Source organism: Limulus polyphemus, unplaced genomic scaffold (assembly GCF_000517525.1).
Source record: "Limulus polyphemus unplaced genomic scaffold, Limulus_polyphemus-2.1.2 Scaffold2871, whole genome shotgun sequence".
Lineage (NCBI taxonomy): Eukaryota > Metazoa > Arthropoda > Merostomata > Xiphosura > Limulidae > Limulus > Limulus polyphemus.
In genome coordinates, this window is record NW_013668481.1 from 121270 (window position 1) to 135244 (window position 13975).

General features: G+C 33.5%; 1 protein-coding gene across 1 annotated transcript in view; it reads right to left on the reverse strand.

Annotated features, from left to right (window-relative positions):
• The window catches only part of LOC106468096 (fat-like cadherin-related tumor suppressor homolog), a gene marked incomplete at its 5' end in the record, with an annotated part of 99039 nt that overhangs the window by 73619 nt on the left and 11445 nt on the right, over positions 1-13975 (reverse strand). Inside the window, 2 exons of the mRNA XM_022396398.1 lie at positions 3356-3508; positions 11252-11416. Coding sequence (XP_022252106.1) covers positions 3356-3508; positions 11252-11416 — 318 coding nt within the window. The remainder of the gene's footprint in view (positions 1-3355; positions 3509-11251; positions 11417-13975) is intronic.

The following is a 13975-nucleotide window of genomic DNA, read 5'->3' on the forward strand; positions in this document are numbered from 1 at the left end:
ATTAGGGACGGCTATCGCAGATAGCCCTCGTGTAGCTTTGCGCGAAATTCAAAACAAACAAACAATACAACTTCATATTCGATCGAAATGTTTACCAATTTATAGTCTTAGTTGTTGCTTGGTTGATTTGAGATCATTTTTAATCAATCTGGTTTAAAAAAGCTTTCTCTTCCATTAGTAATGATGATGGACAAAGTCAGGAAAATTCTCAGTGCAACAATGGCGTTAGGAAACGAAGATGCTAATATGCTCTTGCAACGCATTTTTGGTGTCATTTTAGTCACCTTACGTGAGGAAACCTGCAATTCGTCACAAAGTTCTGTTGTACTGACGCAAGATTGAAGATTCATGCAGTTTTTCAGCAGGTTTCTTGGCCTCATTTTTGACAGCTCAACAATACATTACAGGACACTGAACAATGAGGTATTTTTCTGTAGTTTCTGAAGCTTCTCTTCTACGAAGTCAATGGCTGTATCGACAATTCTGTTAAAGAAATTGAGCTTGAAGTTCTGTTATGGATCAATGACGGATTCATTGCAACTTTCATATGAAAACACTTTTCTTCCTTCGTGAGCAAACCTGTTGTTCTTACGAAAATATTACACTTAATCCCATTTTTCTACAAGATCTCTTGCATTCACCAATACTTTTGCTAAGCCTTACTCAGTCTTGTAATGACGAGGGAAAATGTTTTGTAGTTGTAGAATAGCTCGCGACGTTTCGAGTTCACTATCTTGTAGTAGCTAGTGAGGTTGATCTCGTACAACAAGTTACGCCATACCACAAAGATAACAATAAATGTGAAACTTAACGTATTGGCAATGAATGTTTTTGCTTCGAAACACAACTATGTTCAACTGATTCCTGTGGAGATTTTGTATTATGCAAAAGAGACCAAAGAGTTACAGATTTATCTCAACTGGTATCAGAGTGTACGAAAAGCACCAGTTCTACTTTTCTATCGGGTATCCCTCATTAGCTCCACAGTTAGTTGGGAAACATATTGTAAAAATACATCTCTATTATGAGTTGAATTATAAAAGTAGACATATATGCTACAAATCAAGTTGAATAACATCCCTATCTTGTGTGGCATTCCTAAATACACTTTACAAGTGGGTCCTGAAGATAATAGCAGGTTCATTCAGGAAATGAATATCACAGCAAATATGAATTCTAGCTTTGACTAAGTTTAAGCAAGAAAGAGACTGAAAATCATGTATCAAAGTGAAAGTAAATCTTTATTTCTCGAAGTACAAGCGTACTGACAAAAGAGAGTGCTTCACTAGAGAGTAATAAATCAGTATAGTGGTAGGATCAGACTTCTAAATATGTAGATATATATTTTTTTTAGGTTAGGAGAGCATAGCATCATATAAAAGTTTCAAATGCACTATCCCTCTCAGTAAGCGCGTGCTATCTATGTCACTGATAGTCATTCCCATAACAACTGATGGAGAATGCACCCTTTAAATATCACCTGGTCCACCAGTAGAAAAGATCACACTGTACACCTTTTTATACTGTATGCTAATTTACACCAATCCTTTCCAAATGAAAGCACACGTGATACCATATGTGAATTATCTAGAGCATTAGGTTATTACACTGAGAATACCTTAGCCATATTCATTTTTGATAAAAGAGTTAGCACAAAGGATCACATATAAAGTGTAATAGACTTAAAATAAGACCCAAAATTCGAGCGCTTTCGAATAGTTGACTATTCTTCTTCCTCAACTTGATCAAAATAGTTTTGAATTAAAAATAAAAGTCTGTTTAATCGTCTAGTGTGCATCTTGTATAAAATCTAATCTTCAGATTTTATATAGAAAAACAAGTTCTTCATTCTACGTAACCAATGTGAAACATGTTTAAAGTGTTATTAAAGAATGTTGTTTCAAAAACTCATTTTATGCAGAAAAGAAACAAAACGTATTTGAGTATTTTTTTTAAGTTTTCTAAATGTACATTGTCGCGTGCCTAGCTTCATTTTTGTACGAAGGTGCGTACTAAAAAGTCTTCGAAATGTCAATTTTAATAAGTCCTTTACGTTCACTACAGAAAAACATTTCGCGTCAGAAAGAATTAACTAAATCAATCGGATTATATTGAGCAGTGAAAACAATTTGTAACTTCCATTAAACGATCAAACTTCGCAAAAAGGAATGGCTTTAACCTTGACTATCTCCTTTTATTATTCTGTCAAAAGTGCCCTCCAGTGGCACAGCGATATGTCTGCAGACTTACAACGCTAGAAATCGGGTTTCGATACCCGTGGTGGGCAGAGCACAGATAGCCCTTTGTGTAGCTTTGTGCTTAACAACAACACCTGTCAAAAGCAAAAAGATACGAAACTCTTATGATTTCCAAAAATCGCAAGAAATCGAAGATGAGCTATAATTTCTTGAATTCAGTTTTAATTAATGTGAACATTCACATGCACACATGTGTACCAGTTTGTTAAAAGTAAAAGTTTCAACTGGAGATCCGGGTATTGCAGAACTAAGAAAAATAAAGAGTAAAATATTTATTAAACTTATAAATGAAAATGTATTGTTATCGCAATACAGATTAAGAAAAAAATGTATATAAGTGTAAGCACTTTAACATTTGTCTGCGCCAGTTACATATTCAAGATCTTAAGACAAAATTAATAAAAAAATGAAAATTGTTTTTGTAGTCGAAAACTGTAAATGTCTCGCCCAAACATTTCCGTGTACCCCTTTACTGTTTGTTATACAAATGGATAATGGTGTCGATATCAAAATATTTGCGGACTTAAACTGAAAGAATAGAATAAGATAAATTAAAAACTCGTTTCTTTCCGTTTGTTTATTTGTTTGAAATTAAGCACAAAGCTACACAATGGGCTATCTGTGCTCTGCCCACCACGGTTATCGAAACTCGGTTTCTAGCGTTGTAAATCCGCAGACATGCCGCTTTGCCACAGGGGGAGGGCGTTTCTTTCGGGACAAATCTTACCGTGTTTTTCTTTCCATAAAAAAGTGTAATATGTTCAACTCATCATGAGTTAGAATAATACTTCTCAGTCTCTATTGACTTATAACACAATTTTACTAGCATAGTACTGAATACGTCCGTAGTAAGGTTTTCAGTTTTCAGGAATACAATAATACAAGTTGTGAAAAGGAAACTAATCTTCGATAAGGTTTGTTTATAAGTTTTTTCTTCTTGTTGTTTATCATAAATCTATCTTTACTTCATCATCGGATTTTTATCTTCAGAATTGCATGTGTTAGTTTTGAAAACGTCCAAAATTCAATAAATAGGTAATACAGATATGTATATATATATTTATGTGTATATATATATATAGAAGAGCGTAGCTTACCCTTAATTCATACTCTTCACCAATTTCTAGATGTTTCCTTGCGATCACAGATCCGCTTGCAGGGTTGATATGGAAAGTGTTATCCATTATTCCGGTTTCAAGACTGTACGACACATTAGCACTTGCTCCTTCATCTTCATCCGTGGCTACAACCTGGTGGGTATAAAAAGAGTTAGATAAAACCCTGCTGCACTATGACATTTTAATTAAAGAATATGCAGATTTAAATTGTCATTTTCTGGACAAACAATTATCTTTAAAATTCAATCGATTGGTCGTAATTTTTCAACTGATTCATTCAATTACTAGAATTTGATAACTATCGTTAAGCCTTATTACTAATAGCTCGGCAAGACCAGGTGGTTAAGACGCTCGACTCGCAATCTGCGGATTCGAATCCCCGTCACACCAAACATGCTCGCCCTTTAAGCCGTGAGGGCTTAATAATGTGACGGTTGGTAAAAGAGTAGCCCAAGGTGGGTGGTGATGACTAGCTGCCTTCCCTCTAGTCTTACGCTGCTAAATTGGGAACGGCTATCGTGTAGCTTTAGCGCGAAATTTATAACAAACAAACAAACATTACTAATAGGTATTTGGTAAACCGAACCCTCATTATTTGTCTCTAATGAAGGTTTGATGCTGCCTTTTGAGGTATTACACCTAACTGAGTAAAAAAAAATACAGGTTACTTTTTCCATACAATTATGAAAATTTCCCATTTATATTCAACATTTTTCTTCATGAAGCAAATGTCACACAAATAAAATCATTTGATGAGATTCCTAGTTATATTTGATGTTAAAAAAGCTTTCGGTTGCTAAGCGGTAAGATTCGGGGATTATGTAGCTAAACTTTTAAGTTAGAGACGTAGCGTGGTTACCCATCGTGAATCTTTACAATATCGATATTAGCAAAGTTTTTGTTTCTAAGAAAATATAAGAAACAAATTCCAGATACATGATACATTATGGGCAGACTGATGATTATTACTACACACACACACACACAAATATATATACACATATATAGCGCTCCATATACTTTATGAGCGCGATATCTCACTATTCGATTAGAGTAGCCTAGGAGTTGGTGGTGGGTTGTGTTAATTAGCTGCCTTCTCTCTAACCTGTCACTTCAAAATTAAGGATGGTTAGCGCAGATAGCCTTCGAGTAGCTTTGCATGAAATTCCGTAAACAGCACTCTGTAATAAAAATAAAAGAACACACAGAAATAAATCATTATATATAGATATACGCGTGTGTGTATACTGTATGTGTTTCTTGGCACGTTTGAATAATAAATAAGTCCAGTGTACTCTTCTAGACAAGACTCAAGGGCAGAGCTGAATCGATAAATGTGCTTTCTCAAAATGAAGTTTATGAGCAATTATTTTTCACTCGACTGACATGAATAGTTGTTTGGTGAGAACATGGGTTACCCGTGTTATTTCCTCATTATTAAAGGGTGCGTGCGTGTTTGTGCGTATATCTTCTCTGTTGAAAATGTTAGACGCCGAAGTTCGGCAGTTGTTTTACACTGTTAAATTGTCACTATCCTACATTTGGTCTCGTTCTGTCACATATACTCAGACATGCCACACACGTGTTTGCATGACGAAAATTCGTTAATCCTAGTTTGCTGTCATTTTACGTACCTCAAGACACGTAAATGTATGTTTCATAACACATGTAATAATATATGATGTTCTAAAACTGTTTTAACTTCCTCTTATTACATCATCTAGACACTTCAATGTGTAAAAACTACAATAGAAAATGTCTCCCTAAGTTTGTTTTGAATTATGCACAAAGTTACACAAGGGCTATCTGTGCTCTGCCCACCACGGGTATCGAAACCAGGTTTCGAGCGTTGTAAGTCAGCAGACATACCGCTGTGCCACTGGGAGGCTCCCTAAGTTTTGATTTTACACAATAAATTTCTTGTTTTAAAATACGAATCACACTCGCCCTTGTATACGAAAATATTAAAATAGGTTCCACAATTACTACTATCTCATTTATAAAATAATCAGACACTTAGTCTTAGAATGATACATTAAGATGTAAAGATGTTATGAAACTTAAAAGGAAACCCCTCGTGAAGTTTTTTAACTAATAAGTAAACTATTTCCATCATTTGATCCGTCGTAACACAAGTTTCATGTTAACATTCAACACTCTTCTTCAACCGAAATAATGTTTATAAATAATGTATAATAATACCATTTTAAAAATCCGACTTACTAAGTGAACTGTCTTTAACTAGTCTAATGTACCCTTCTTTTCATGAGTAAGAAAAAATTTGAATCCATTTAAACAACATTAAAAACATCATTACATTTTAACGTCATTATATTTTAAAATTTATTAATGAAATAGAACTTGAAGTTGTTATGTTAAACATATCAACTTACTCAAACACTTTTCAGCAAGTTGACTGTGGTAGTTTAGGGCAAACTTTACTTGCATCAGCATCCCAATTCCAAGATCGATGATGGAGATGTCATGTAATGTCTTTAGGGTGGGGAAGCATGTGTGTGTGGTTAATTTTTTGTTAGTTTTTTTCGTTTACACGTACAGCTTTATTCTCTTCCAGTGTGAAAGTGTTTGAAACTTCCAGAGTCGTTCCATCATACCTCCTCTGACTGTTTTTTTCTTACCACGGTGTTCCAATTCAAGTTTGAATAATATCACAGCAATATCATTTACAATTAATGAATAAGTAATAAATATTACTAGACCATAAAACCCAGATATTCTGCATAGACTTCCAATATTTCGCCAACATGGTTTTTTCAGGGCCTCACTTTAACATGGTATTATAAAGTTAACCGCTAAACTTTTCGTGTTGTCGTTCTTTAAAAAACAACAGCAAACAGTTTCCCTTGAACATGAAATAGTATTAGGCATCTTGCTTGAGAAAAGGCTAAGACAAGACGTTTTGGATGACGTTTCGAGCTGATGAAGATCTGTGCTAGCAGCTCGAAACGTCGTTCAAAACATCCTATATAGAAGTAATACATTAATAACATCTTTCAAGGAAACTAGGCCTGTATTAATAGTGTTAATAAATTCTGAATGTAATGACACATTCATCTTGAAAAATAATAACCGATGATGGAGCGAAATATTGGGCATCCAAATAAAGTTTCAGGAGATCATGATATTACAACAATAATAACACAATTGAAAAGCAACAACTGTATCGCCATTAAAAACAATAAGTGTAATGCCATTAAAAACAACAACTTTAGCATTATTAACAAAATAAAAAAACTGTAATATCAATGAAAAACAAAAAAGCTATAACGCCATTAAAAGCACCAACTGTAACGTCATTAAAACACCTGTAACATCGTTGATACGCAACAATTGTAATGTCATTAAAAAACAAAAAATTGTAGCACTAATTATAAACAACTGTAACGTCATTAGAACACCAACTGTAACGTCATTAGAAGCATTTATAACGTGATTAAAACGCAATAATTATAACGCTATTAAAAAAGAAAAAGGTAACGCCATTAAAAAATATAATTGTTTGTTTGTTATGAATTTCGCGCAAAGCTACACGAGGGCTATCTGCGCTAGCCGTCCCTAATTTAGCAGTGTAAGACTAAAGGGAAGGCAGCAAGTCATCACCACCCACCACCAACTCTTGGACTACTCTTTTACCAATGAATAGTGGGATTGACCGACACATTATAACGCCCCCACGGCTAAAAGGGCGAGCATGTTTGGTGGGAGGGAGATTCAATCCCGCAGATTGCGAGTCGAGCGCCCTAACCACCAGGCTATGCCGGGCCCTAAAGAATATAAAAAGCTGTAACGTCGTTAAATTAAAACGACAACTGTAACGGCATTAAAATCACCAACTGTAACGTCATTAAAACATATGTAGCGTCATTAAAATGCAACTACTATGACGCCATTAAAAACTAAAAAGAAACTGTAACGCCATTGGAAAAAAAACTATAGCATCATTCAAAACAACTATAATGCCATTAAAAACACCAAGTATAATGTCATTAAAACATCTATAACCTCATTAAAACGCAACAACTGTAAGTCACTAAAAACAACAATTGCAACGCCATTAAAAAACAAATGTAATGTCACTATAAAAAACTGTATTGTTAGTCAGATGTTGAAGTTAAATTAATTTTTCATGAGTCAAGATCACGAAACAAAGTAGTTGTTAGTAAAACCATAAATATTTGGGTTATCTTGGTTGAAAAAAATATAATTACATTTCGTAATATCAACTCATCAATAAGGTCTAACACATTAAGATTAAATTACTTGCATGAGTTATTAGAGAATGTTCTTTATACGTTGGGGGGGGGGATACCGTATATATATGTCAGAAACACGTGCACAACATAAGGACAGTAAAAGATAAGTATGGAACCATTAGATGTAATTTTAATTTACTTAATCGGTGCATTTTCTCTGAGTGGTGCTAACTATTGAGAAACAATCCTGCTTAATTCTGTTATACACTCTGCTTCTGTTCATTAGTGTTCTTGCGAGACGAAAAAACGTTTAAACACGAAACTCTGGGAAAGTTTCGGGAAGTTAATACGAAAGTCCGCTTCTTAGACTCCTCTAAATTGATTCGGCTCACTTCCGTTTAAAGGATAATTTCCACTCATGTTCTCCGAGTTCAAATTGATATCTTTTAAGAAAGGCTATGAAAAAATTGCATTAGTCATATTTATTACCAAAAACATATTGGTAAAACTACACAACTCTTCAGTACGGCTGGCTTATTCGAGTGATACACATCCACTTTATTTTGGCAACATCTTGAGGTCCACTAACTTTATTGTATGAGTTTTTACAATAAACGAGTGCCTCTGTTCTTGTAGCGTAAGTTATAGCCCAGCATAAAGGTTTAACTTTCCCAGCGAGTGGTCTTCAAGAACACATTTCAGCACGAATCGTAAACATGCAGTATTAGAGCACAGAGTAACCCCAAACTTGTATTACGAATTCCGTACTGAAATTAACGAGCAATGTATCTGGAGTAGAAAACACATTTAGAACAGTCTGTAGCAATATAAAAATAAAAAACAAGAACCTGGAATCAGTAAACTATCTTGATCCGTTAAGTAAGGTGCGATCTGTAGAAAAACACTCGACTATTAATGCTGTTATCTTCCAAAATCTATCAAATGTAAATACGCACATCGACGTTTCAATATTAGCAATGATAATATATTAAAAATCTTCATGCACACATTTTGATGTTAGAATCAGGAATTGTTGAAAACCTTCTTCAAATGTTCACATTAATGTAAAATACAGCATATCAAACAATACAGAAAGGGAACGTTTTAAAACCTACATAAGTTAGTACTTCTAAAGGAACTTAAGTAGGAAAAATGTTGTAAATATGAACATAACTTGCCATTGTGGAATAAATGTCAAATATTTAATGTGCCGTATGATCTGAAATTAAAAACCTTAGTAATAAAACCTTTTTAAAAACAAGCATTCCAATATCAACCATTAACTACAGTTACATACCTGAATAATACCACTTACAGGCACCGTAAAATGATAAATAAACGCACAAACAAATTATGTGGCAACAAGCTGCATACAGAAGATGTTCCTGTAGCTTTATCAACTGATGTAACTTTGAATACGGTCAAGTTATACAAATTATATGGCAACCAGACTGCATCTAACAGACGTTCCTGTAGCTTTATCAACTGATGTAACTTTGAATACGGTCAAGTTATACAACTTATATGGCAATAAGCTGCATACAAAAGATTTTCCTGTAGCTTTATCAACTGATTTAACATTGAATACGGTCAAGTTATACAAATTATATGGCAACAGACTGCATCTAACATACGTTCCTGTAGCTTTATCAACTGATGTAACTTTGAATAGGTCAAGTTATACAAATTATATGGCAACAAGCTACATACATAAGATGTTCCTGTAGCTTTATCAACTGATGTAACTTTGAATAGGTCAAGTTATACAAATTATATGGCAACAAGCTGCATACATAAGATGTTCCTGTAGCTTTATCAACTGATGTAACTTTGAATAGGTCAAGTTATACAAATTATATGGCAACAAGCTGCATACATAAGATGTTCCTGTAGCTTTATCAACTGATGTAACTTTGAATACGGTCAAGTTATACAAATTATATGGTAACAACCTGCATCAAGCAGACGTTCCTGTAGTTTTATCAGCTGATTTAACTTTGAACATTCAAAACATGCAAATTATATGGCAAAAAGGTACATTCCAAACAACAGACCTCCCTGTAGTTTTATCAAAGGATTGGGTACGGTATATTTAAACTACTTAAATTGCAAATCAGCAGGTACGGTCAATATAAATTCGCGGTGGAACAGAATGTATCAAAACTATATTTTCAACATTGTTTGGTGTTATCTAATAAACCTTTCCGACGCAAAATATTCATACACTTAGATGATAAAGATGTGCTCAGATTGTGGATTTAAAATTCCAAAGACAGGCATATTCAATGTACTTAATGGCACTGGAAAATAAGGGAATATGGATCAACTCATGGCACCACGACCATCCAGAAAGCCACCTACAACAAGCAGTACCCCAGCCGTGGTGAGCATAATGCGGCGTCTTTTAACATGTAAGAATCTAAAAACACAAAGGTCAATAGCAAAACCCGTCCATTTGCCCCAAGCAACAACATAGAACATAAACAAAAAGGATTTCATTTGGCAAAGCAACACAAGTCACGTGTACACAAGTTTCTTTCACGACGAATTTGTTCAACATTTGCAGACCTCAAGCAGCTGATATTTTGTACGAAAGCTTACTGGTCAAGTCGTCAAATGCAGTGTCTATGGATTTCTGTGTAATCAGAATGTTGAGACGGGTACTGGTACACCGCCGTCCTTGTGCATAAGATGGGTTATAGAAAGCTGCAGATAGTAGGGGTGTGGTTTGTACATGACAGCTATACAACGAAGCATTTTGCAATAGAACCCACGCTGCAGGGCTTTTGTCAAGACGCACAGGAATCATGTTGGTCATGATCGGGCGTGGTGACATAGCTTTTAATTGTTCAAAATATTTATATGCATGTTTAATAACAAAAAAATATATTTTGCTTGTTGCCCAATTTCTTTAGTATGCTTTTAAACGTGAATGCCTTGGATCTGTTAGTTGTAATTATCACTAAGGAAGAAATACTCATTATTCAGTTCTGTGCCAGACTTACACTTGAGTTTAAATTTACATAATAATGTTTGGAGCAGATCATTCAAAAATCGTTTTACTTCGACCTAATTAGTTTTTTTATTATATTATTAGGTCTATCAGATACAAATATGTAAACAAACGTATTCATCATTTGAAACCAACAAATGTTGGCATTGCCATCAATGCATATACAACGTATTCAACATTATAACAACATTTTGACAACGCTCTCAGTACACATACAACGTTTTTATGATTTGAAAATAAGAAATATTGACAACGCCGTCAATTCACATATGACGTATTCAACATCGAAAAAATATTGACAACCCCATTATCACATATGCAACGTATTCAGTTTGAAAGAAATAAACTGATCCTATATTTAGACAACAGTTTCAATGTCAGTTCATTAGGATTTGAAATAAAAAATTACATCAAAAATGAACAAGAACAAAATACACGATTATCAGAAAATGTCTTCCCATACGAATCACTTTAAATAACTTAACAAATATAAGATTATCAGAAAATATTTTCCAATAGGACTCACCATAAACAACTTAGCAAACATAAGATTATCAGAAGATTTTCTTATAATCTTTCCATACGACTCACCCTAAACAACTTAACAAAATTCAAGATTATCAGAAAATATTTTCTCATACGACTTACCCTAAACAATTTATACGCTTCGGAAGATAGGTTTGTAGGCGGTACTGTGCAATGAAGATAAATCTGATGAAGAAACTCTGGGTCGTGATCGTTAATGTCTGTCACAGTTACCACAACTCTTGTTGTTGAAGAAAGAGGGGGTGTCCCGGAATCTGTGACGGTAACCTGCAAAAAACAAATTTATATAAATACATATATGTATATATATATATATATATAGAGAGAGAGAGAGAGTAAGCATATATCAGTGCTCAAAATTCACGTTAAATTTCTGAACAGAATAAAACTTCCTGTCTTCTCTAATTAGCCATGAAATGCAGACTTTTAGATATCGTTGTACACGTAAAGAAATAAGAAAAGGAAGTATAGATTTTCCAAGTTTATCAATTATGATAAATTATTTCAGGTTTTGTTTCATTTATATAACTAAAAACAACTCACGAGAAAGCAGCTTTATAATAACTTTAAATGCATTCAGAAAATTAAGCTAAACTTATTCCGTGGTTTATGGATATGCAACATTTTAGAAAGCTCTAACGTTTCTAATGTGTAACGTCAAAGAATCCAGAGTTTCGTCACCTCATATGTTAGTGAATTGTTGTAACAGTTTCAATTAATATGAAACTGTAGATGAACTCTCCTAAAGTCATTTATGAAATGGTAGTTAGCTAGTACTGCCATTTACATCGAAATATTTGGTTCTGGGTTTAGTAGAATATAAAAACTTGGTTAGGTGAATGGGCAATAATTTCGCTTCTGTTTCACTTGTCAAGAAATTTAAACATTTACCCCCCCAAATAAATTATATATATATAGTTTCATTAAAATATCTGTAGATGGCGCTAGTTATTTCAATTTAAAATAGAAACGTAAAGACTGCTGAAGTAAAAACAACAAAAGAAGAGGAATAACAGGCTGCTGTTTCTTCTATGTAATTTGTCCCAGCGCTCTTAAGATGAGACACATGAACAGTTCCATAGTCCGTGAAAGAGCCATTGTTGGAGTGCGAAGTTTTTCATCAATCACAACTTTCATATTTCTCGCTTTTTTATATAATTCTAGACCTAAAGGTAGTATTTTTGATAATTGTACCTACAATACTAAATCACGTATTAATTTGTCTCTTAAGAACCAAAATATTTTATTTTTACTATACAGTAATTAAAAGTTTGATTCAAAACGTTTTGCTATTTCAGTCAAACTCCCAAAGCTCCAAAATTTTTGTCTTCAACATCTTTTTCGCATTCTTCTCGAATAAAATTGCTCTTATGAAAACGTAAAACATTTTGGAACTCGAAGTGTACACTTAGTATTAAATAGAAACTAATTACATATTTTAATACTGGAGTGCGGTTTATGTGGACTTCCGGTACCAAGGATTAGAGTCTAATAAAATCGTATATTGAGTTGTAGCCAAAAGCAAAATAAAATTTACCAAGTAGTGTTTTAGCTAAGCCTTACGTTATATTTATGTATTAGGCCTAATGCTTAAATTAGACTATAAATATACGTACTATTACTAACGTTTAAAAAATTTTAAGTGGTGAATAAATGTCAATTAATAAATATTCTTCTGGTATTTTAACACATATATTACCAACTTGGCCTTAAAATATAAAGAAAAATAAACGTTTATTACTAACAAATATCTTTTGTCCTTCACACAGTCGAAAGAGTTGAAACTTTGTGTTGGAATGTCTGCACTATGTTTTCTACTTTCTGATCTAGAATACAGTGAAAAGGCTCAAAAGTGCTATTTAAGTCTCTTTCAGAGTACACACGTGCTTTTATTTACGGTAACATTTCATTTTTCTGCGTAACTTTGATTAAAAATGTGGTGATTAAAGAATTACTTCGAGACTGATGAAATATGTGAACAGTAGGTGCATTTTGAAGTTAGAGACAAATTAATTTTAGTTAAATTCTATAATTTTCGTTAATTATTGAACAATTGTTCTCATCATTTTTGACGGGCTTTTATACTAGTATTCAAATACTTTTCTTGAAATAACACTAGCCAATGAAGAAAAATAAAATGCAATTGCAGTTTCAAATCTCATAACTGGTTTTTACATTTTGAATGAGTTCTGTTTTTTCGTGTGCACTTATTGATTAAAACTCATGACATATTCTGAAAAAAAAAGGAAAACGCGGTGTATTTATTTTGGTTTTAAATATTAACATGAAGTTCACGGAAAAGCTAGAATCTGAGCAATGTCGTCATTTGCTTTCTTAGCGAATATTTAAAAAAAACATCATTCACGTTTTATACAATGTCTTTTTGAGTTACGCTAATCCGTAAAAACCTCTCAGCATCAACACTGAAACACAAACAGATTACATATGAAACACTGTACAAACGATGACAACTGAAAGTTCAACATCCCACGTGGAATTACCGTATGTTTCGGAATATAAGACGCATCCTTATTTTGAAGACAAAGTTTTTTTTTTGGGGGGGGGAAACTACAGTCGCATTTGAAAGATTTTTATTGAACAAAAATTCAATTTGATACTTTAAAAATTAGTATATATGGTTCTAAACACAAAAGAGCTCAAAACATCAAAACAAGAAAATACCGTAAATCAAAAAAAGATTTACTGTTATTTAGTTTGGTTCAAACCTACAAAATCTTTATTGCTTTCACTGTAATTTATTTTTTATTATTTAGGGAACATTATAAATAGCATGGCCAGGTGGTTAGGGCGCTCGACTCGCAATCT